The sequence below is a fragment of the Microcaecilia unicolor genome, chromosome 4, assembly GCF_901765095.1.
Source record: "Microcaecilia unicolor chromosome 4, aMicUni1.1, whole genome shotgun sequence".
NCBI classification, from domain to species: Eukaryota; Metazoa; Chordata; class Amphibia; order Gymnophiona; family Siphonopidae; genus Microcaecilia; species Microcaecilia unicolor.
This window is the reverse complement of record NC_044034.1, coordinates 308,162,435-308,186,678: the sequence shown is the minus strand read 5'-3', so window position 1 is coordinate 308,186,678 and position 24,244 is coordinate 308,162,435. Positions and strand designations below refer to the sequence as shown.

The window sequence follows — 24,244 nt, the reverse complement described above, 5'->3', positions numbered from 1 at the left end:
AGGGAGGGAAGATGTGCCTCCATGGGAGTGGGAGAGAGTAAGAAGAGATCAGAATTAGGAGGTGTGGGGGGGGGGGGATGTGCTTCCAGAGGGGTGGGAGCGAGGAAGGGAGGACCTGGGGGGGGGGGATTTGGGATACTCCGGAAGGAGGGAGGGAGAGGTAGCTGGTGACTCTTTAGATGTTAACCAGGCTCTGGCTGATATTTAGACTGGTGCTCGGTTAATTCCCCACTTAAAGTTAGTACAGCCTTTTTTCTGTCATAATTTTATGCAGTTGCTCAGCCAGTTAACAGACTAAAAATCATTGCTAACCGACTTAGCTTCCGCTCTACCTGAGTTCTGCCCCCAGATCACCCACAAACTATCTGGTTTTGGCATGGGCTGTGAAAGGGGATATTCAGCAGCACTGTTCACTTGAGTGCAGCTGCATATTCCCAGATAACTCCAGACAAGCGATTTCAATGGTCAGGAGCCTCTCCTGGCCGTTCAAATTGCTTTCAATATCTACCTCTTTATGTATGTTACTGCAGGTAGAGCTATGCAAAAAGCCTAAAATGAAAGCACTCTCATTCTGGAGTAAGTTGTAGATGGAGGGCCATTTTCTTTGGTTTAGATAGGGCAATAAAGTTCTACACACAAGCGCATACAAACACACATATATTACAGTGAAAATAATAAGTGAGGCTTACTTTCTTGTGCAGGGAATAAAATTTGTTGCATTCTTACTGCAGTATCCATACTGAAATCCTTTTGTGTTCAATGTAAAACAGTGTATTTTAGCCACTTCTGCATCTGTAAATAGAGTATACAAAATCTAGGAATATCCAGGCATGCTTCCTGTGTCTCATGGACCCCCCTCTGTTGATTAACACTTGTGATAACTTACCTTTGATCAAACGATTCTAAATCAGAGCAATAACTACAGGGAATAACATGAATGTTTGAAATTAAAGTTTTGGAGGTTTTTTTCCGATGATGAAGAAGCCCTAGCTCTTTCACCCGTTCATTCAGGGAGAAGGTGCTTCTTCAGGTTTTTCCTCCTATTTACGAATGTATAACAGATTACTTGCATTACAGCTCCCAAGTGTTTGTAATTTTTGGATTATCATGTTTCTTTTACCTGAATTTAAATACACAGATATAACATAGGAAATGTATTTCTGGGCCTGGCCTTTCATAGTACCTGATTTTCAGTTTTAAAATCATTCAGGCCTGGGAGGAAGGAAACTTTGGGATAATTCTTGTTGGTGGATAGAAAGAGGGAAACAGCTTTTCTTGAGCAGTGGTTGCTCTAGCTGGGAGAGTGTAAGGACAACATCAGGACTTGTATAGATGGAGCAGTAGAAAATAGAAGATGGACATACAGTGGGGGAAATAAGTATTTGATCCCTTGCTGATTTTGTAAGTTTGCCCACTGACAAAGACATGAGCAGCCCATAATTGAAGGGTAGGTTATTGGTAACAGTGAGAGATAGCACATCACAAATTAAATCCGGAAAATCACATTGTGGAAAGTATATGAATTTATTTGCATTCTGCAGAGGGAAATAAGTATTTGATCCCCCACCAACCAGTAAGAGATCTGGCCCCTACAGACCAGGTAGATGCTCCAAATCAACTCGTTACCTGCATGACAGACAGCTGTCGGCAATGGTCACCTGTATGAAAGACACCTGTCCACAGACTCAGTGAATCAGTCAGACTCTAACCTCTACAAAATGGCCAAGAGCAAGGAGCTGTCTAAGGATGTCAGGGACAAGATCATACACCTGCACAAGGCTGGAATGGGCTACAAAACCATCAGTAAGACGCTGGGCGAGAAGGAGACAACTGTTGGTGCCATAGTAAGAAAATGGAAGAAGTACAAATGACTGTCAATCGACAAAGATCTGGGGCTCCACGCAAAATCTCACCTCGTGGGGTATCCTTGATCATGAGGAAGGTTAGAAATCAGCCTACAACTACAAGGGGGGAACTTGTCAATGATCTCAAGGCAGCTGGGACCACTGTCACCACGAAAACCATTGGTAACACATTACGACATAACGGATTGCAATCCTGCAGTGCCCGCAAGGTCCCCCTGCTCCGGAAGGCACATGTGACGGCCCGTCTGAAGTTTGCCAGTGAACACCTGGATGATGCCGAGAGTGATTGGGAGAAGGTGCTGTGGTCAGATGAGACAAAATTGAGCTCTTTGGCATGAACTCAACTCGCCGTGTTTGGAGGAAGAGAAATGCTGCCTATGACCCAAAGAACACCGTCCCCACTGTCAAGCATGGAGGTGGAAATGTTATGTTTTGGGGGTGTTTCTCTGCTAAGGGCACAGGACTACTTCACCGCATCAATGGGAGAATGGATGGGGCCATGTACCGTACAATTCTGAGTGACAACCTCCTTCCCTCCGCCAGGGCCTTAAAAATGGGTCGTGGCTGGGTCTTCCAGCACGACAATGACCCAAAACATACAGCCAAGGCAACAAAGGAGTGGCTCAGGAAGAAGCACATTAGGGTCATGGAGTGGCCTAGCCAGTCACCAGACCTTAATCCCATTGAAAACTTATGGAGGGAGCTGAAGCTGCGAGTTGCCAAGCGACAGCCCAGAACTCTTAATGATTTACAGATGATCTGCAAAGAGGAGTGGACCAAAATTCCTCCTGACATGTGTGCAAACCTCATCATCAACTACAGAAGACGTCTGACCGCTGTGCTTGCCAACAAGGGTTTTGCCACCAAGTATTAGGTCTTGTTTGCCAGAGGGATCAAATACTTATTTCCCTCTGCAGAATGCAAATAAATTCATATACTTTCCACAATGTGATTTTCCGGATTTAATTTGTGATGTGCTATCTCTCACTGTTACCAATAACCTACCCTTCAATTATGGGCTGCTCATGTCTTTGTCAGTGGGCAAACTTACAAAATCAGCAAGGGATCAAATACTTATTTCCCCCACTGTAAATGGATATTTATATATATTAAAAAAAATAAATAAGGGAGATCTACTGAATGGATCTGCCACCTCGCCCAGGTCACCTGAAACAGATTGCCCATGCCTGCTTTTGCCCCATAAGGTAGTCCTGCTTTGCTTATTGAAGTCAGGGAGGTGTCATTTTGCAATTTGGACAATGCTGTCTCTTTTTTTTTTTTTTGGAATGGAAGTTTATTGACAATCTAAGAGACTCGACACAGCCATTTTTCAGCCAAAAAGCCTGCCTCAGGAGTCTCTCTATGCTGTATGCAATGCAGTCGTCAATATTGACTGATGTGAATCTTGGCGGGAAGGCACACTAACTACCAATAAGTATTAAGCTTTAAAACTCAACATAAAATATCCAGTCCTGAGAATTGTTGGATATTTTATGTTGAGCTTTAAAGCCTAATACTTATTGGTAGTTAGTTTGCCTTCCCTCCAAGATTCACATCAGTCATCGATCGATTCTACAGATTTTTCCTGAGTTGAGATATATGCAATATTAACGAGTACATTGCATACAGCATTGAGAAACTCCTGAGACAGGTTCATTGGCTGAAACATGGCCATGTCAAGTCTGTTAGATTGCTAATAAACTTCCATCCCACCCACCCCCCAAAAAAGAGTTTTGTCTAGCCTTCCTTCTTGGGTTACCTTTGCTGTTTCCAGTGTAGTTACAAGCCTGCAAAGGTTTTGTTCCTTTGTGTGTACACTGGTTTTGCAATTTGGGACAGGATTGCATAATGTTTTATTTATGTTTCATTTGTGATTTTAATATTTTATTTATGTGTATATTAGAATATTGTGATCCATTTTGGACATTTTGTTGAGTGTGAAGGCTGACTTATTTTTGAATTATATTAAATGATGTGGAGGGGCATAATCAAACGACGCCGTCCATCTACATGGGTGGCCATCTATATGGCCGGTGCCGGAAAGAGCGGTCCTGAACCGTATTATCAAAAAAAGATGGACGGCCATTTTTCTTTCGATAATACGGTTGAGGCCGGCCAAATGCCTAGGATTTGGCCGGGTTTGAGATGGCCAGCATCGGTTTTCGGCGATAATGGAAACCAAAGCCGGCCATCTCAAACCCGGCCAAAACCAAGGCATTTGGTCATGGGAAGGGCCAGCATTCATAGTGCACTGGCCCCCCTGACATGCCAGGACACCATCTGGGCACCCTAGGGGACACTGTAGTGGACTTCTGAAATGGCTCCCAGGTACATAGCTCACTTCCCTTGGGTGCTGAGCCCCCCAAATCCCCCCCAAAACCCACTCCCCACCACTGTATACCACTACCATAGCCCTTATGGGTAAAGGGGGGCACCTACATGTGAGTACAGTGGGGTTTGGGTGGGTTTTGGAGGGCTCCCATTTACCACCACAAGTGTAACAGGTAGGGGGGATGGGCCTTGGTCCGCCTGCCTGAAGTGCACTGCACCCACCAAAAACTGTTCCAGGGACCTGCATACTGCTGTCAGGGAGCTGGGTCTGATATTTAAGGCTGGCATACAGGCTGGCATAAAATGTTTTAGATTTTTTTTTTAGGGTGGGAGGGGGTTGGTGACCACTGGGGGAGTATGGGGAGGTCATTCCCGATTCCCTCTGGTGGTCATCTGGTGAGTTGGGGCACCTTTTTGCGGCTTGGTCCAAAAAATAAAAGGACCAAGTCACGCCAGCCAAATGCTCGTTAAGGCCGGCTTTCTTTTTTCCATTATGGGCTGAAGCTGCCCATCTGTTAACCATGCCCATGCCCGCCAATGACCCGCTTTCGCCACACCGCCGACACGCCCCCTTTGACGTTCGCTGGCTCCGCGATGGACTGCAGTTGAAACCAGCCAAAATCGGCTTTCGATTATGCCGACTTGGCTGGCCTTGAGAGATCGCCGGCCATCTCCCGATTTGTGTCGGAAGATGGCCGCCGATCTCTTTCAAAAATAAGCTGGACAGTCATACAGGCAAAGAGGCAAACCCAGGCTTTTCTGTTCCTGAAAGGTGTAATTAATTAAGATAAGAAGTCCTAGAGGAGAGCAATTTCTAAAATTCCCACTTACCTTCCCCCCACTCAGCCACACACTGGTCGTGCATTGTGGGGCATTTTCCCATGTAACAGTAACTTTGGTTATTTTTGCAAGGGGATCCATTCTGTCTAAATTTGTCTGCTGGACACCAGGCTGACTGGCCATCACAGACATCAGTGAGATCACATTCTTCTACAGATGGTCTGCATACAGATCCAGCACTCTTAAGCTATAAGAGATAAATATTAGAAATAATATCTATTATCTATGGAGGGTACAAGAACTAAAAGCTATACCTGGACAGCAGGAATTGCAAGATTGCATAGTACGATATCAAAAAGCTTCCCCCTATAAGGTGTGTTAAGAGATCTATCACTGTCAGTGGGTGCATCTTTCCAGGGATTTTGGAGGGAACTGTAAGAGACTTTGTTGATCAGGGGATTACGGGAGATGTCAGCACAGTAAGAGTGCTGAAGGAACCTAGGAGGTTTCAAGGGCTGCCAATAAAACACCAGAGAAGCTAGGGCTAGTCTAAATATCAGAGAAGACTATGTGGTTGTGCTTCAGTGCTGGGTGGACAGCAAAGAGCATCTGCAGTCAAAGAAAAATGGTAAGCCATGACAGCCACACAAACTCAAGACAACCATCAGCACACACATTTACCTACAGAAAGGGGGTAAGCAAGTTTCAAATAGACTATTTATTTGAGTACATGGCTTTTGGACTTTTGGAGATGTCCTTCTGTATCTGTGTGTGTGTGTGTTTTGTTTGTTTTATTTAATTAGCAAAAATTGGCCTTAGCATGGTCTTACGTGGGTCTTTCTTGCTTACTAAGGTCATTTTTACTGCAGCCGTAAAATGGCCTATTTTCTATTTGTTGTATTAAAGGCCAAGCACTAATTTCTCATTAGCACACATCCATTAAAAAAAAAAAATTAGCACGCTTACACTTACTGCCATCCATTTTGTAGACAGTAAGGGCTCATGTGGTATCTCTGCACTTACCAGTTAGTATCCATGACATGCCCCATATATAAGAATGTGCATAGATTTTAGAAACGCCCATGTCCCACCCATTCCAGCCCATTGCCACACCCCCTTTTCAACTGTGCAACTTAGAATTTACATGCATCATCTTATAGAATTTGTTTAGACAGTTGTGCGCGTAAATTCTAATTAATGCCAATTAGTGTCAATAATTGCTTAAGTGGCAATTATTGGTGCTGATTGACTTATTAACTAAGTTGCAGGCACAAATACAGAATACAACTGGATTTGCGCTCACAACTTAAGTTGTGCTTCATAGAATCCGGGGGATAGTGGGAAATATCCATACAGGTAACTAGAAGGGTAGAGACAGAACCTTCTGGGAGGGAAAGAATATAAATAAACAGAGGCTACTCTAGGCTCACTTTTCTTGTGTTAACTGGGCCCCACATAGTATCGCTGCTGAACCCCAGCAACATTAGAATGTATCGGGTTGAAATGCACATTAGAAGTAAAAAAGGTTTGAGGGCTTTGTTAAAATACGATGATTCAAGTCATAGGTAAATAGGCAGTTTGCTCTACAACTATAGGTTGATGATGCCAAAATCAGAACAATATATTAATCAGAACTCTATATGTAATTCAACAGGGAACACCAGGGGAAATGTTGTAATAGCCTAATGGTTAGCATAATAGGCTGAGAACCTGGAGGCCCCAGTTCAAATCCCATTACAGCTCCTCACGGTTTGGGGCAAATCACTTAACTCTCCATTGCCTCAAATACAAACCTAGATTGTGAGCCCTCCAGTGACAGAAAAATGCATCCTATATCTGAATGTGCACTGCTTCAGCAGTTTGCAGGCTGTACATAATCTCTGTGAAAGTACAAGTGCACTCTTCTGTAAATAAAGATTGAGACAGGGGTCCACAAACTTTTCAAGAGGAGGGCTACATAGAAGAGACAAGGGCACAAATCCCTCCTTGGAGTTTGATGTGCAGGTGGAGGGAGGACGGAAAGACACATCTAGCCATTTTTATGACTTTGAAATTTTGGAAAGGAAAAGGCAGAGAACAGGTTCCCAAGGGTGTGGCAGGTAGATAGTAAGAGTGTCAACAATAGGGCCCGATATTCAAAATGATTTAACTGGGTAGGAGAGGTTTCTTCCTGGTAAAATTGTACTGGCCTGTTTAACCATCAACATTCAGCTGCACATGCCCTGATACTGCTGCTGAATATTAGCACTGGCCACTATGGCCTATCCAGTTTACTATAAGAACATTGTTTAACAATCTTATAGGATCCCCTTCAAACTCATTGGATCTATTCTACTGGTTTACCCATTTTCCTAGCAGGTGTTCCCATCCTTTACTCAGTGTGTCATCGATTACAATCATGCAACAAAACCTTCTCATGGTCACTGCATATTCAAGGTGAGAATGAAAGTGGCATATAATCAATGGGTTGGAACTGGTTGCTGAAGGAAACTCCCCTGACTATGAAACTTTGACTCGCCTTTGAAATCCCATTTTTGGATTTTCTGAGATCTCCCCAGCCTCTGACCATAATTTTAAGTGGAGAACAAGTTCCTGGAGGAAAGGTCCACAGTCTCCTATTGAGACAGACATATGGAAGATACTGCTTACCCTTGGGCTGGTAGCATGGAATGTTGCTACTATTTGGGTTTCTGCCAGATGCTTGTGATCTGGATTGGCCACTGCTGGAAACAGGATACTGGGTTAAATGGACAATTGGTCTGACCCAGTATGACATGCTCTTAACCTTGAAGCCTAAGCCTTAGCCTCATGGACCAGAAATTAAATAGACTGAGTTCTGTGTTCCCCAAGTCAGTACATTAAGGTCAAGAAAGACCCAGACCCAGTAGTACATAGCTGACTGCAGTTGCTTAAGCAACTGTCTTATTTATTTATTTATTTATTTATTTATTTATTTATTTATTTATTTATTTATTTATTTATTTAACACATTTATACCCCACATTTTCCCACCAATAGTAGGCTCAATGTGACTTACAAAACCATAGGGCAAACTACATTTCAATTAAATAACATAACAATGTGATATAGTTCAGTAAAATAACATAATAATGTAATAAAAAAATAGTAAACGTATAGGTATCGTAAAGAACAACAGAGATAATAAGAGTGAATAATAAAGGTAAGGGTCCATGGAATTTGCTGTAACAGGAAGAGGTAAATTAAGTTGAGTCATGAAGGTAAGCAGTCTTAAACAGGATGGTCTTCAGTAATTTCCTGAAATTTAAGTGGCTCTTATTGGCTGACAGAGGACACAAGGAATCTTTACTTCCCCTGTTGAAGTACTGAGGAAAAGAAGAAAGGGGTCTATTTGTATAACTTTTCCAGCAAGGCAACCTAGACTTCATCCCATTGACTGGTGACCCAGAAGCACCACTGGTTTGAAGGAATTATATCATCAACTAAAATTACAGGGCTCCTGAGGCCTCAAGAATACCTCAACTGATTCCTGTTGAAAAAACCTGCGTCTGGAGTTTCATGATCACTGAAACTCACTGCAGCAGCAACTAAGAACTATAAGTGTGACTTTTATTAAACTGTAATGTACTGTTACCTCCAGTAGCAGACCTCTGAGTAAAGGAACTGAACTGTGTTTTCATCCTGTCACTCTGTAGTAGGAATAAGAATATAAGTAGAGTGAACATTTCTGTGAACTAGAAGTGTAGAGTAAATGACACCAGAGCTACTGTACATAATTATTGTTGCCCCTTGTTACCTTTTAAATTGCTACTGCCTCTTGCACATTGTATTTTGACTGCCAAATAAGTGATTTTAGTGAACAGTTGGTTTAGAAAAGCAGCCTTGGACTTAATTGGCTTGTTGTAAATGTGAATAAAAAAAAGTGTGGAAAGCTGCTTCTTAGCCTCATGGAGAATTCCAGCCCCAGCTCTGGTTCCAACTTATACAAATATTGTTTATGTGCAGAAGGTATCCATATTGTGGGCACACAATTGGATGGCCACCGAGAGGAAACAAATGACCCTCAGCTATATGTGGTTTATCACTTGCTACAGTGAGTCCAAGAACAAGTTCACAATGGACTTTATGTGCAGTGTCTCCACTATCACTATCAGCACCTTTAACCATAGTGAGTAAACTATGGGTTGGCACCTGTTTATCCTGGGCATCATGCAGTCAGTATATATTCTTCCTTTTCTTTTCTAACCATAGTTTAATTGTAATGTCACCTTGCTGAGATCACTACATGAAGGTATTCAGCAAGATCTGAGAAGAAACATTTATTCTTTCCCCCTCAGAGATACCTAGCAATCCACCAGCTGTTACTGCTGAATGTTATGTTTTGCTCTCTTTTTACATCTCACCCCCCCCCCCCCCCAAGTAGGCTGCTGAAGACACCTCTTCCCTTCTTTGATAGATAAACATCATCTCTGTTCAGCAGCCCTTGGAAAAGAATCCCATGATCCAGGAAGCCAAAATGGTCTTCACGACACCATCTCTGCAACCACATATTCATCTCCAGGATGCAAGCTTCTCTGGCTTGACCTTTACCCTCAAGTGCATAAGGTTTGTGTGACATGGAGGGGCATAATCGAACGGGGCACCCAAGTTTTCCCGAGGGCGTCCTCGCAGGATGTCCTCAGGAAGGGGCGGGGAAACCCATATTATCGAAACAAGATGGGCATCCATCTTTCGTTTCAATAATATGGTCGGGGACGCCAAAAATATTTAGGTCGACCTTAGAGATGGTCATCCTTAGAGATGGTCGTCCTCGGTTTTCAGCGATAATGGAAACCGAGGACGCCTATCTCAGAAACGACCAAATCCAAGCCATTTGGTTGTGGGAGGAGACAGCATTTGCAGTGCACTGGTCCCCCTCACATGCCAGGACACCAACTGGGCACCCTAGGGGGCACTGCAGTGGACTTCAGAAATTGCTCCCAGGTGCATAGCTCCCTTACCTTGGGCGCTGAGTCCCCCAAAACCCACTACCCAGAGGCGTAGCCAGGTTTTGATCTCAGGGGGAGCAGACTTTTATAAAATAGGCACCAGCTAGTGTCAGCTACACAGCAGTGTCTGTGTTGTTGCTCAGGGGCTGTAGCGAGCACTGATTAATACAGGCTGTCTCTGTTGTGTCCTGCCTACAAGAAACAGTAAGTTTCATCAGGAGGCAGGACGCAGAAGAGATCCCTGGACTGGCCAGAGAAGGCAACCTGTCTTCTTAACTACAAAGTAAAAATATTCAAATCGTGACCATCACCTCAGGAATAGCACACACATTCCTTCCACTGCTAGACACCTTGTTTAAATCAGATGGGCTTTTGTTTGTATGGTGACTCTACAGGATGTGAAGAACACTAGTCTGGAGCATTTTTACTTGGGTGACAAGTGCCACCAAACCTTGCCCTAGAGTCTACTTTCAAATAGGGATAGACACTTTGTGAAATAACACAAACCACTGCAAAAAAGACACCAAAAAACTTATACTGAAAACTTACCACACCATATTTATTTATTTATTTATTTGTTACATTTGTACCCCGCGCTTTCCCACTCATGGCAGGCTGTATGCCCTAACCCACCTATGAAAAGACGGTGCCATAAATATTACAGTGGGACCTAGAGAAGTGTTTCCCTAGGTGGTCCTGGAGTACCCCCCCCCCCCTTGCCATTCATGTTTTCAGACTATCCACAATGAATCTGCATGAAAAAGATTTGCATGTAATGGAGGGAGTATATACAAATCAATGTCATTCGTATCTATTGTGGATATCCTGAAAACCTGACTGGAAGGGGGTACTCCAGGACCAACTTAGGAAACAATGCCATACAACACAAAACTTACCACACCATAACAGCCGTAACCCACCTATGCAAATACAGTGCTAAATATATTACACTGGGCGGGCTCTGGAGCATCACTTAACCTACTATTGGGAAACTGGAACAAACTACACTGTTACACATTCCTACATAAATGCTACATGCTTGCAGAATCCTTCACCTCAGTCACACATGCAGAACATGGACAGACCCTCATCTATATAATATAAACCAATGGTCCATCTAGCCCAGTATCCTGTTTCCAACAGTGGCCAACCCAGGTAACAAGCACCTGGCAGAAACCCAAATTGTAACAATATTCCATAATACCAATCTAATACAGAATAGGGAGCCACAAAAAGAAAAAGAAAACAGAAAACACTATCACCACCACCAACAAAAATTGAAATAGAACCCCCCCCCCCTCTCTGCCCAAGAAAGCCAGACTCTATAAACAGTGCAAGGAAAGCAAGTTTGGGCCAGTGAAGATTAACTCAAAATAACCTGGTCCTTAGCTGGGCCCTAGTATTACCATATAAAAAATGCGACCATATCATGCTTCTGTGGCTATGTTCCACTAATGTTAAACTAACTGGATTTCTTGAAAGGATTATATACATTTAGGATGCATGACTAGGGACACAAACATACACTTATTTATTCAATAGCACAATTACTTATATACAGCCACAAAACAACTTTTTAGGGTGGATCGTATTCAGTGGTGTGCTGGTAAATTTTTAACAACAGGCTCTCTCCCCGGTCCACCTCGGCGCCCCCCCATCCACCACGGCGCCCCCCCCCCCCTGTCCACCTCTGCGCCCCCCCATCCACCTCTGCTAGCCCCCCCAAATTGCAGAGCTGGCTATAGCCGGGGGGGGGGGGGGGGCAATGCATTACTCTCTCCAGGAAAAAAACTATTAAATGATCCCAGGTTCCAATCTAATTCATGTTTAATGTGGGATAAAATGCCATAAATAAGTAAAATATAAACTTTTAATGTTGAGCACCTGATTCTCAAGGTGAACATATTCCAAACACTATAATGAAAATAAAATGAGTTTTTTTCTACCTTTGTTGTCTGGTGACTGTTTTTCTGCTCATGGTGGCTCAGTATCCGATTCTGCTGCTATCTGTCCTCTTAACTCCGTTTCCAGGGCTTCCTTTCCTCCTTTCTTCTTCATTTCTGCTTTCTTCTTCATTTCTGCTTTCTTCTTCATTTCTGGTCCTCAGCTTCTGCCTATTTTTTCCATCCATTTGCAGTTATTCTCCTCTCTTCCTTTTCCCTCTTCTCATCTCATTCCTCACTCTTCCCTCCCCTCCACCCATGTCCAGCATTTCTTCTCTCTCCCTTCCCTCTCCTCCACCCATGTCCAGCAACCCTCCTCTCCCCTGCCCTCCATCCACCTACCCATGTCCAGCAGCCCTGCTCTCCCCTGCCCTCCATCCACCCACCCATGTCCAGTAACCCTCCTCTCCCCTGCCCTCCATCCACCCACCCATGTCCAGCAACCCTGCTCTCCCCTGTCCTCCATCCACCCACCCATGTCCAGCAACCCTGCTCTCCCCTGCCCTCCATCCACCCACCCATGTCCAGCAACCCTCCTCTCCCCTGCCCTCCATCCACCCACCCCCATGTCCAGCAACCCTCGTCTCCCCCCTGTCCTCCATCCACCCACCCATGTCCAGCAACCTCCTGTCCCCTGTCCTCCATCCACCCACCCATGTCCAGCAACCCTCGTCTCCCCCCTGTCCTCCATCCACCCACCCATGTCCAGCAACCCTCGTCTCCCCCCTGCCCTCCTCTCCTCCATCTGCCTTCTTCCAGCCTTCCCCACTCCCCTGGTCGTCCATCTTCCGTCTGCAGCTCTGCTCCCTGATAGTAGCCCTGGTTTCCTTCTTGCCCCGCCACCCTGCTTTTAAAATTTTTATTTCCCCTCGAGGCGCGCCAGCGTTGAAGCGAAGGCAGCAGGCTCAGCTCGGTTCCAGACTTCGTTACGTTCCTTCACATCATGGCTCCGCCCTCTCGCAAACAGGAAATACGTCAGGCGAGGGCGGAGCCATGATGTGAAGGAAAGGAACGAAGGCTGGAACTGAGCTGAGCCTGCTGCCTTCTCTTCAACGCTGGCGCGCCTCGAGGGGAAATAAAAATTTTAAAAGCAGGGCAGCGGGGCAAGAAGGAAACCAGGGCTACTATCGGTAGATCTGCAGAGGGCAGATGGAAGATGAACGAGCGGGGGAGCAGAGGCGAGCCGGCTCGCACGGGCCAACAACCGACTCGCAAGATGCCAGTAAATTTAACAACCGGCTCTTGCGAGCCGGTGCGAGCCGGCTCCAGTACACCACTGATCGTATTCCTATTATCATCGACCAAATAGAGGTAAGAGTTTTTAGTTTTGGCACAAGATAAGTCATCATCACAAGAATAAAATATAAGAAAACCAATGGACTGCATTAGGGGCTTATAGCCAATTTATGTTTAAGCAAAAGAGATCTGCAGGAAACAAAATATTTAATAATTATAAATATTTAATATTTATAAATCACTTGTCCCTGAAACATGCACAAACAACAGAATAATCCACTTGTGTACCTAAAAGGCTGCGCGGGGGAGTGAAAACAAATTAATCAAACTGTCTGGCTTCCTTGCATTCAGTGGACTAGATGGCTCACTTTCACTTCGATCTAATAATCGAAATTGGCCAGATTTTTCTCCCTTCTCCTCCCCCCCCCCCCCCCCCCCCCACTGTTCATGCTCCCTCTGCCCTGGAACAGGTTACTTCCTGTTCCGGGGCAAAGGGAGCATGAAAATGAAGAGCCGACAGGCGCGCGGCACCCCCCAGCGGCGTGCACCCGGGGCGGACCGCCCCCATCCCCCCCCTTGGTACGCCACTGTGCTGGACATGGGTGCATGCAGAGCAGGGGAGAGGAGGGTCACTGCTGGACATGGGTGCATGCAGGGCAGGGGAGAGGAGGGTCACTACTGGACATGGGTGAATGCAGGGTAGGGGAGAGGAGGGTCACTGCTGGACATGGATGCAGGGCAGGGCAGAGGAGGGTCGCTGGGTATGGGTGCATGCAGGACAGGGGATAGGAGGGTCACTGCTGAACATGGGTGCATGCAGAGCAGGGGAGAGGAGGGTCACTGCTGGACATCTGGGTGCATGCAGGGCAGGGCAGAGGAGGGTCGCTGGGTATGGGTGCATGCAGGGCAGGGGAGAGGAGGGTCACTGCTGGACATGGGTGCATGCAGGGCAGGGGAGAGGAGGGGAGAGAGAAGAAATGCTGGACATGGATGGAGGGGAGAGAAGAGTGAGGAAGGAGATGAGATGAGGGAAAAGGAAGAGAGGAGAAAAACTGCACATGGATGAAGAAAATAGGCAGAAGCTGAGGACCAGAAATGAAAAAGAAAGGAGGAAAGGAAAGAAATAAATGGAAAGGAAGCCCTGGAAACGGAGTTAAGAGGACAGATAGCAGCAGAATCGGATACTGGGCCAGCATGATCAGAAAAACAGTCACCAGACAACAAAGGTAGAAAAAAAATCATTTTATTTTCATTATAGTGTTTGGAATATGTTCACTTTGAGAATCAGGTGCTCAACATTAAGAGTTTATATTTATTTACTTATTTATGGCATTTTATCCCACATTAAACATGAATTAGATTGGAACCTGGGATCATTTAATTGTTAAGTCCTACAAATGTAATAATATTCTTCATTTTACACAAAACAGTTGATCATTCCTTCAACATCTACAGTTAAGCTGATATCTAATAGGAACTTATTATTCAACTCCTAGGTTCCAATGGAATAAATTACTATTCAATATGAATATGCATTCATTAGTCTGCATCTGGGTGCTTTAACATTTTTAGTGCTCACAAAATCTATTTATTGTGCATTAAACTTCCAGTCTGCTCTTTTACTTGCCAAACAGGACTATTACATCCAGTTGACAAATTCTCTTGGCTCAAACCCTTAACGTCTCTTTGCCACACTGAACTCTCTCCTCAAAGAGAGAGTAATGCATTGCCCCCCCCCCCCCCCCCCCCCGGCTATAGCCAGCTCTGCAAACTTTTTTTTTTTGGGGGGGGCGCAGAGGTGTACAGGGGGGGCGCCGAGGTGGACCGGGGAGAGAGCCTGTTGTTAAAAATTTACCAGCACACCACTGTGTGTGTGTATATATATACTAGTAAAAAAGCCCCATTTCTGATGCAAATGAAACGGGGAGCTAGCAAGGTTTTCTTATGTGTGCATGTGGGAGTGTGTGTGTCCCTGCCCTTTGTCCTCGAGTCCTTCAGTGTTAAGTTTCCTGCTGTGCTGTGTTTATGTTACAGAGATAGTGAGGGCTTCTGCCCTCTCTCCCCTCCCCCCTCTGAGTCCTTCACTGTTACAGAGAGAGCGATTTGATTTTGTGCTTTGCTGTGTTTTCCTTCACTGTTTGTGTTACAGAGAGAGCAAGGGTGGGGCAGACACTCATGGGGAAACCGGATATCTCTCCCCCTTCACACTTCCGGCTGGAGGCTTCATTTAGAACGTTGGTGGTGCCTTTTATATATAGAGATGTGTGTGTGTGTGTGTGTGTGTGTGTGTGTGTGTGTCATATTGTCTTTATTGAAACTTGCAACAAGACAAACCAAGCATACAAACAAGCGATAAAACAAGCAATAAAACCCGCTAACTAATACATAAATAAAACCTTACTGGCCAATACCCCCGCCCCTCAACAAACCCTCCCACTCAGGGAGGCTGAAACGAAAAACCCCTCCAATGCCTTGCCCACTGTAGTCCAGAACAATGCTCCTTCTCCCTCACTGCCAGCTGCTGGACAAAATGTACCACATCCCCTGCCACCTCCTGTACAGACAGCCACTTCCGATATAATGAAGCTTGGCAGCGTGCCTGCCACAGGAAGTAACAAAGGGCTGCAGCGATGATATACAGTGTCTCCCTACACCACCCCTTTCCTTTTGGAAACCCTCCATAGGCCCATTCTGCATAAGATAGCTGGTGGAAGAAAGGAATCCCTAATTGGCGGGCTACTGCCTGACAGACTTGTTGATTGAACGGGCACTTGAGAAGGAAGTGGTCCATTGTTTCATCCTCCGTCACGCACTCCCCCCTCGGGCACTTACGATCATTGCTGTTTCTATTTTTCATGTTAGCTCGAACATAAAGCCGGCTGTGGAAAGTCAGCCAGGCCATGTCCGCAATCTTCCGGGGGAGGCGTGATGAATTGAGGAAAGCCAGACCTTCCTCCTGTAGTGGACCTGGGCAGTCCCTCAAGGCTAGACGTGTTGAAAAGTGTGTCTGAATAATGCGGTGTTGTAGCTGCCTCCTGTCCTCCTTCTGGATTTCCTGTACTGTGATACCCCATCTCTTCACCAATCTCAACAGAGGTGAGATGTACTGTGGCAAGTATCCCGCCTTCCCTCGCAGGGGCATTGCCTGACCTCCCCTCACCCAATCCCTCAAGTACCGCTGAAGCCAGGAGGCCATGCAGTCTGCCCAAGCCGGCCTCCCTTCCCGCAAGACCCCTCCCAGATTTTGTTGGAAAAAGAAACAACTAAAATGTACCACAGGGTTGACCATTCCCAACCCCCCCTCCCTTTTGGGCAAATAGGTCACCTCCCTCCGGATAATATTCATCCTGTTCCCCCATAGCTGTTGGAAAAACAAGCTGTATACTCTGGCATGTAACGATATAGGCAGTAAACAGACCTTGGATATGAACAGGAGAAGGGGTATCAGATAGGTCTTAATGACATGCAGTTTTTCCACAAACCGCAACTTATATGATTTCCACTGGGCCACCCTTTCCTCGACTCTCCCCAGCCCCTTCTCCCAGTTGATCGTATCATAGTCCTGTCTGCCTACCCAGAGACCCAGGATCCGTACTTCATCCCTTGCTACTGGGTACTGACTGGGAAGTTTGAACGCTGGTCTGCCCTGTCCTACCCAAATTGCGGAGCTCTTATCCTGGTTTATCTGGGCCCCCGCAGCCTGTGTGTATTCTGCCATCCAGGTCTGAACTCGCTCGGCTTCCTCCTTGCTACTGATTACTACTGTGACATCATCTGCGTAGGCGACACATCGCCATGTGTGTGAACCCAAAGAGATGCCCTCTAGTTGACCGCTAAACCCTCCACTCAACCTTCTGAGGAAAGGATCTAAGGAAAGGACGTACAGCAAGGGGCTGAGGGGACACCCCTGCCGTACCCCTGACCTCACTGCAAAGCTCTTGCCCACCCAACCATTTATTAGAGTGCTACTCCTTGCATTGCGATACAAAGTCTGGATCCACCCTATAAACTGGTCGGGTATCCCATAGCACCGAAGCACTAGCCATAGGTACTCCTGGGACACCCTGTCAAAAGCCTTAGACTGATCAAGGGTCAGCAAATACTTTCCCTTTGTCCCACCTTGACTCCTTTCCACTATTTCACGGATGGTACAAACTGCTTCCACTGCCCCTTTCCCCTTCACCGAGCAAAACTGTGCTGAGGACAAGAGACCACCCACTGCTCCAGCCAGGCGGTTGTAAATAATCCTGGCCATTATTTTCCTATCTACATTCAAAAGACTTATGGGTCTCCAGTTCTCGATAAGTTCCAGATTTCCCTTCTTTGCGAGGAGAACCAAAATAGAACACTGCTGTGAAGGGGCCAAACGCCCGTTCTGCAAACAATTATTAAAAATTGCAGCTAACACTGGAATCAGGACCACACGGAATTTTTTGTAGAACTCTGGGGTCAGCCCATCGGGACCCGGAGTTGTACGTGCTGATAGCGTATCAATAGCATCATCTACCTCTCCTGTGGTAATGGGCCTAAGCAGTTGTTCCATCTCCCCCTCCGAAACCTTTTCCAAGCCTGGGGCACTCTGCACGTATGATAGCATGAAGTTAGAAACCAAGCTCTCTTTCCCCCACAATTGGGTGTAAAACCGAATGACCCTGGCCTCGATTGAACGTTGGTTCGTCAATCGCTGCCCTGCTTCATCTCTCATAGCATAAATGACCTTGTGTCCTACTGCTACCTTGCAATTCTGGAAAGGATCCGGGGAATACCGATGCCCATATTCCCTTTCCAGAAGCAAAGCAGCGTATCGATCATATTGCAACAGCCTCAACTGGGCCTGCAAAGCTTCTATCTCTCCCTTCTCTAGATGGTTGGAGACCGCGTGGTCCAATTGCTTACGAAGACGACAGCACTGTGCCTGTAACCCCTGACTCTGCTTCCTGGCTAGGGACCGGAAAAGGGCCTTGACTCGCCCCTTTACCATGTCCCACCAGGCTCCCTTATCATCCATCACCTCCCATAGTGTTTCTTGGTCTGCTAAAAAACCCTCAAATATTTGTCTGTTTTCCTCTACTTCTAATAACTTTGCACTCAGTTTCCAAAATCCTGGGCCTTTCTGCGCCCCTTCGCATATTGTTAAGACTGTGGAAACTAAGGCATGATCTGAATATTCCGTCCATCTATTCGGCTGCCCCTGAAACCTAGCCAACCCGCCTACAAAGAGCCAGTCAATACGGCTCTCCGTGTCTCCCCTTCTGAAAGTGAACCCCTTCCCTCCCGCCACCTCCAGTCTTGCCTGTTTTACAATTGCTGCCAGCTGGAGGCTGTCATAACCCACCTGACGCCTGGACCCCTTTCTATCTGCTTGCTGTAAGACCATATTAAAGTCTCCTCCAAATACCACCAATTTGCTTGTATATAAATACGGTTTCACCCGGAGCAACAGCTGCTTGCGTTCCCAACTAATCTGGGGCCCATAAAAGTTAATGATTCGCACTGCTACCCCTCTAATGAAAACGTCTAAGACAACACACCTCCCTATCTCCACCTCTATTTCCCTCGTAATCTCCACTTCTCGGGTGGCGAAAAGAATAGCCACCCCTGCGCATCTTTCTTTGGCCAGAGACCAGAATGAGGGCCCCCCTTTCCAATCTCTCTTGGCCCGGTGCAGGAGCTGCAAAGAATCCAAATGAGTCTCCTGCAACAGGATGCAGTCTACCTTGCACTGGGTCAAATCGCTAAAGGCGACAAATCTAGTTCTCTCTGCCTTTATGCTGGCTACATTCAGAGTTGCAAAGATTAAGGACAAGGCAGCCATGGTTTATTTCTTAAATTTCTTACCCCTCCTCATCTCTTCACCGCAATCCCTCTTCACAGATATTCCTGCCCCCATCATTTCTTCAGGATCCTCTATAATTTCTTCTAATTCCAAATCCTCCCACTCTGAGTCATCTTCCCCGGCTTTCTTTCTACCCTTTTTTTCTTGGTTTCCTCTGGACCAGCCCTTTCCCCTTTCATCCCTTCCTTACCCTCCTCTATTTCCTGCATGAGGCCCTTCGTTAAACTAGTAGGATGTGATGTTAGACTTGGGGGTAACACTGCTGGCTCCTCTCTGTTAAGTCTTTCAGATGATTCATTCCTTGCTCCCCTCCCCTCCCTCCTCTTCTCCTCCAAAACCTCCCTTTGGGGTGGATTCATCTCAAGATCACCCTCTCCTTCACCTGAAACCTGAAACACTGCATATCGATTACTCTGGCTCTTCTCCAGAATATCTGTTCTCCCCGCTCGGGCTAGCCCCCTCCCCTCCTTCCTCCGACCCCCCTTCCCTCCATGTTTCCCTACCAGGGTCCATGCTTCCCCTTCTTCTCCCCCCTTCTCCCCACCTCCTTCTTCCATCCTTTCACAAATACCCCTTCTTTGAATGTGATCCAAACCTGATGCCCTTTTCTCCCCCTTTCCCTTTCCCTTAGTGCCTGCCTCTGTATGAATAGTGGTATTTGATTTATCCATTAATCCCTTTAATGCTTCCCGCTTCTGTCCTTGTATCCTTGTAGTTTCTGCTTGTGCCCCTTCCTCCCCCCTCCTCTCTTCCTCTACCTGATTGTGCGATGCTTGTGGGCACTTGCTAAAAGGGTGCCCCAAGCCTCCACACAGGTTACAGCGTATGGTAGTGCAGTCGCTGGTGTCATGATCTGTACTACCACATCGCGAGCACTTTAACACTGTACATGACATGCTTAAGTGACGGAAAGATCCGCACCTGTAGCACTGTCTGGGTTGTCCTGCATAAAAGCATTGAATTCGATCCCTTCCAATGTATGCGGCTGAAGGTATATGTTGGGTGACATAGCCTGCCTGTTTTAATTTTACAAGGGCACTCCACCCCCCCGCCCACACACGACTCTGGTCTGGTATTTTGCTTAATGGGGTCCTAATTTCGGCATACCGTCCCAACCAGTATGACAGGTCTGCAGCCATAAGAGATTCATTACGTACCAAAATGGTAATCTGGACTGCGTCCTGTCTACTGATGGGGACAGCCTTAAAATCCACCCATCTACCCTGATGCTGCACCTCTGTGTACTTTTCCCAAAACAGGTCCAAACCTCGCCCTGTTAAGAAACTAATATCATATTCAGGGATTCCCACAGGGTGTATGCATGCATACAAATCTTCAGGGATAAAGCCAAGGGAGAATACCATTCTTAAAACAACCTCTCTAGGTGGTGCTACCCCTGTGCCCACCCAACGCAGCTGGACAACATTTCGACGTTTTGGGGTAACACCGCTCCCGGGACCCCGCAACGGACCAGAAAATGGATTTCCCCTTGTCTCCATGTCTGACTCCTGCCTCCCCTCCTCCTTCCCTGTCTCTGCCCCTCCTCCCCGTACTACTGCTGCAAAGGATAAAGGGGCTGATACCAGTATGCTCCCCCCTTCCCCACTCCCTTCCTGCCTTCCTCCCCTCCCCTCTCTTCCCCTCCCTCCTCTCCCATGTCCACTAACCCCACTATGTTCAGTTCACTTGTGCTGTTTCTGTCTCTTCCCCCTCTGCAATATTCTACTTCCAGTCCTTTGCCAGTTGCTGCTGTTCCCAACCAGCACTCGTTCCCTTGCTCTGCAACTGTCCCACTCAGACCAGGTCTGGGATCTGTCTCCTCTTGTAGCTGACACTCTCCTCCATGCACTTTCTCTGTTTCTGACACTGTCATACTCAGTCTGAGTCTTGGCTCCGCCTCCTGGTGCAGCTGACACTCTCCTTCATGTACTCTCTCTGTATCTGGCACTGTCTTACTCAGTCTGGGTCTTGGCTCTGCCTCCTGGTGCAGCTGACACTCTCCTCCATGCTCTGTCTTACTGGGTCTGGGACTTGGCTCCGCCCCCTGGTGCAACTGACACTCTCCTTCATGTACTCTCTCTGTATCTGGCAATGTCTTACTCAGTCTGGGTCTTGGCTCCACCTCCTGGTGCAGCTGACACTCTCCTCCATGCCCTGTCTCACTCGATCTGGGTCTTGGCTCCGCCTCCTGGTGCAGCTGACACTCTCCACAATTCTCTCTCTCCTTTCTGGGACTCCTGCTTTGATGGGCATGAGTTTCTGAGAAGCTCCCTTCTGCTCTTTCTTCTTGTTTCTGAGTGGCAGAATCTATTGGGAGCCCCTGCCTGTCACTGAGCTTCCCCCATGATGTCATCAGCACTTCTGATTGAGATTGGATGGCAGCTCTTGGACAGCCCTGCTCAGAGGTCTGCCCTATCAATTCTGTCCATGAGTGACTGTGGTGTTCCCACGATGTTCCCGCCCTCTGTCCACCATATTTGCTCTCAGCTTCTTCCATCTCTTGTAGTACTCCACTACTCCATTCCTGTACTTTCCCATCCTCTTTAGTCTCTGTCTCCATCTGCAAAACCCCTTGTTTTTGCTCTACTTTCCCTCCCGTTGTTCCTGGTAACTTCTGTACTTGCTCAGTGTGTAGTGATTCTTCTCCTACCTCAGCATTCAAACTGTTCTGATTCTCCTCAGCATTCAAACTGTTCTGATTCTCCAGGCTGTCTTTCTTCTCTGTCTCTCCCAGCAAACCTGAGCTCTTCTCTGTGGGTTCGGCTATGCCCTGCCAGCTCTCTAAGTATAAGGGACGTTTTTGAATTTTTTTCAGTTTCATAGCTCTTTTGTGTTCCAAACTTGCCAGGCTCTCTTGCTGCATGCAGTGCTGGAGCCCCTCCTTATCCACAGTACCTGCCACAACTGGACTAGGAGCCTCTGTTCTACAAGGCTGGTAAGTGGATGGAGCACCTAGCTCTTGGGAATCCTGTAGGAAATAAAATACTGGTGATAACTGGGAATTATTTGTGTCAGTCTTGTCTTTTCCTCCTTCTGGCTGCTGCTGTTTCACTTCCCCTGCTGTCCCTTCCAGCATAGCCTCTGGGGTGTCTGGAACCACGGAGTCCTGTGTGTCTCTGGGTTCTGCTTCCTGCTGGATCTGGGACTGCGTCTGGGTCTGCTGCACGCGCTCCCTGTTCAGGAAAACCTCACGAAGGGGATTATCTCTGCAGTTCTTTAGTTTTTGCAGCTGCCTTTGTTTTGCTGTAAGCCGCTTCTGGAGCGCTTCAACTCCCTTAACATACTTGTCTCGTGGGCCAGTGGAAGCCAGGTTACACATAGTTTTTGCTAGCTTCAGCCGCTTCCTCAGTACCTCTATTTCACCTTCTACTCGATTCATTTTCTTCACTGATCTAATTACCTCTTCAGGAGTCATATGCTGGGCCTCTTTCTTCTGCCAGGCCCTAGGCCTGGATTCCTTCTCCTCCTCTTCCTCACTAACGTCCTCTTCAGACTCTCCGCTATTCTCTTCCACCACCTCTCCTCTGATACTGGATGCAGAGAACCCTGCTCTGGAACCCGGGCCCTGCCTTCTTGCCCCCTGTTCTTCACCCAGCTTAGGAATGTTATGGCCAGGACTTACAGTCAGGGTGAGCTGGCTCCTCAGCAAGCGCTGCTGGGCTCTGGTCCTTCCTCCGTCCACAGGCCTGGGCTCTCCTGGTTCTCCTGGTTGCATGCTTGGGGCTTGGGTGGAGGAAGCCTCCCCTTCATAGTGTTTCTCAGCTCCAAGTGTGCTAGGCCTTTCAGCCTGGGGCCCTCCTGCAGGGGGGCCCCCTCCCCTCTGCATTGTTCAGCAGCCACAGGGTACAGCAGCTCTCCTTTCAGCACCTCTTCACCACAGGTCTGTACTCTGTGTGTGTGTGTGTGTGTGTGTGTGTGTGTGTATAATTGGTAGGAGTCTTTATCAGTGAAGATTTCAGTTGTAGTTTTATTATATTTTTTTGTGATGTGTTTTTTTTTTCTAAGGGGGCTGTTTTGTGTAGGGGCTATTTTGTCTGGACAGTTATCTAGACACCAGTACTGAGCGCTGCTACTCTCTGGATAAATTTTGGCTCCTCTGAAGCTCCACTCCCACCTGTCATAATGCTAGTAGGATAGTGCCAGGATGGTCTTTAGTGATTTTCAGCAGCTTTAACATATTCTGTAATTAGTGGTATATCAAGAAATTCTAATTACTGAACCACTGAAAAGCCATGGATGACCCCAAGCACCACTTTTTATCTGGGTAGCAGCCCACATATTTTTGAATAGCCAAGAACTGTATTTCACCATTGTTATCAATTTAAAAAACAAACAAAACAATTTATGTAACCTACACTCACATACGGACTTCTGATCATGTGGCCCACTGCTGAAGAAACTTGGACACCTCTACACTACTGTATCTCAGCTGTAGGTGTCTTTCTTTCACTAGAAGAGAGTTTCATTGCAGGTTCCTACTGTACATGGAGATTATTCCAATATTATCTGTACCTCCTATATAGTAGCACTAGATTTTAAGATTGTATAAAATAGGTTTTAAGAGAATGTCTTACCTTGCAGTTCTCACAACACTCCCCTTGAGCACACTTAGACTCTCCTATTAAAGTACATGTCTTTGGATCACAGCAAGGATTGGTACATTCCTATGATTAGAGAACAGCATATTAGTTAACTGCATTCATGGTCTTATTCACATGTTCCTTATCTGAACCAGCCTATCACTCCATTATGAGCTTTCAGTTCATTTTGGGTATCTGAGACGCAGTGGTGCGGCTAGAAAGAAATTTCTGGGTGGCCCCTGGTGGAATAGGTGGGCCAATGCATTTCCTCCCTACCCATGTCTCCCACCTCCAAACTGGCCTGGAGGGGTTCCAGCTGAAAATGTCTTCAGCGACACTGAGAAGGAAAGCTACAGCTGGGTTGAAGTCTCCTGAAGAAACAGACTCAAGATTGGCAGCAATGTGTGGAAATACTTTGCTAAAGCAAGGTGATGATGAAGTACAAGGTTATGTTTGCAAGTTATGAAGAAAATCTACTTTAGATTATTGTTGTTCTGGTTTTAAAATGTTTTCTATTTTGGAATAGAACATACTGGGTAACACTTTCAAGAAATTAAAATTAGCCTATATGGGGGTGGGGGAGTGGGGGGGGGGGGGTCTGCATCCCCCATAATCACAGATTGAGAAAAGATAGCCCTAGTCAGCCTGAGCCAAATGTGGAGGACACTTTGATAGCAGGCTGTCTCTTAAAGGCACTGGTTATGGT

The 24,244-nt window shown here is 46.5% G+C and overlaps 1 protein-coding gene across 1 annotated transcript in view; it reads right to left on the bottom strand.

Annotated features, from left to right (window-relative positions):
* Positions 1–24,244, bottom strand: part of LOC115469718 (zinc metalloproteinase-disintegrin-like bothrojarin-1) — a 50,854-nt gene that overhangs the window by 21,937 nt on the left and 4,673 nt on the right. The window contains exons 3-5 of the mRNA XM_030202505.1: positions 23,533–23,622; positions 5,028–5,223; positions 690–792 (exon numbers count right to left, since the gene is read on the bottom strand). Coding sequence (XP_030058365.1) covers positions 690–792; positions 5,028–5,223; positions 23,533–23,622 — 389 coding nt within the window. The remainder of the gene's footprint in view (positions 1–689; positions 793–5,027; positions 5,224–23,532; positions 23,623–24,244) is intronic.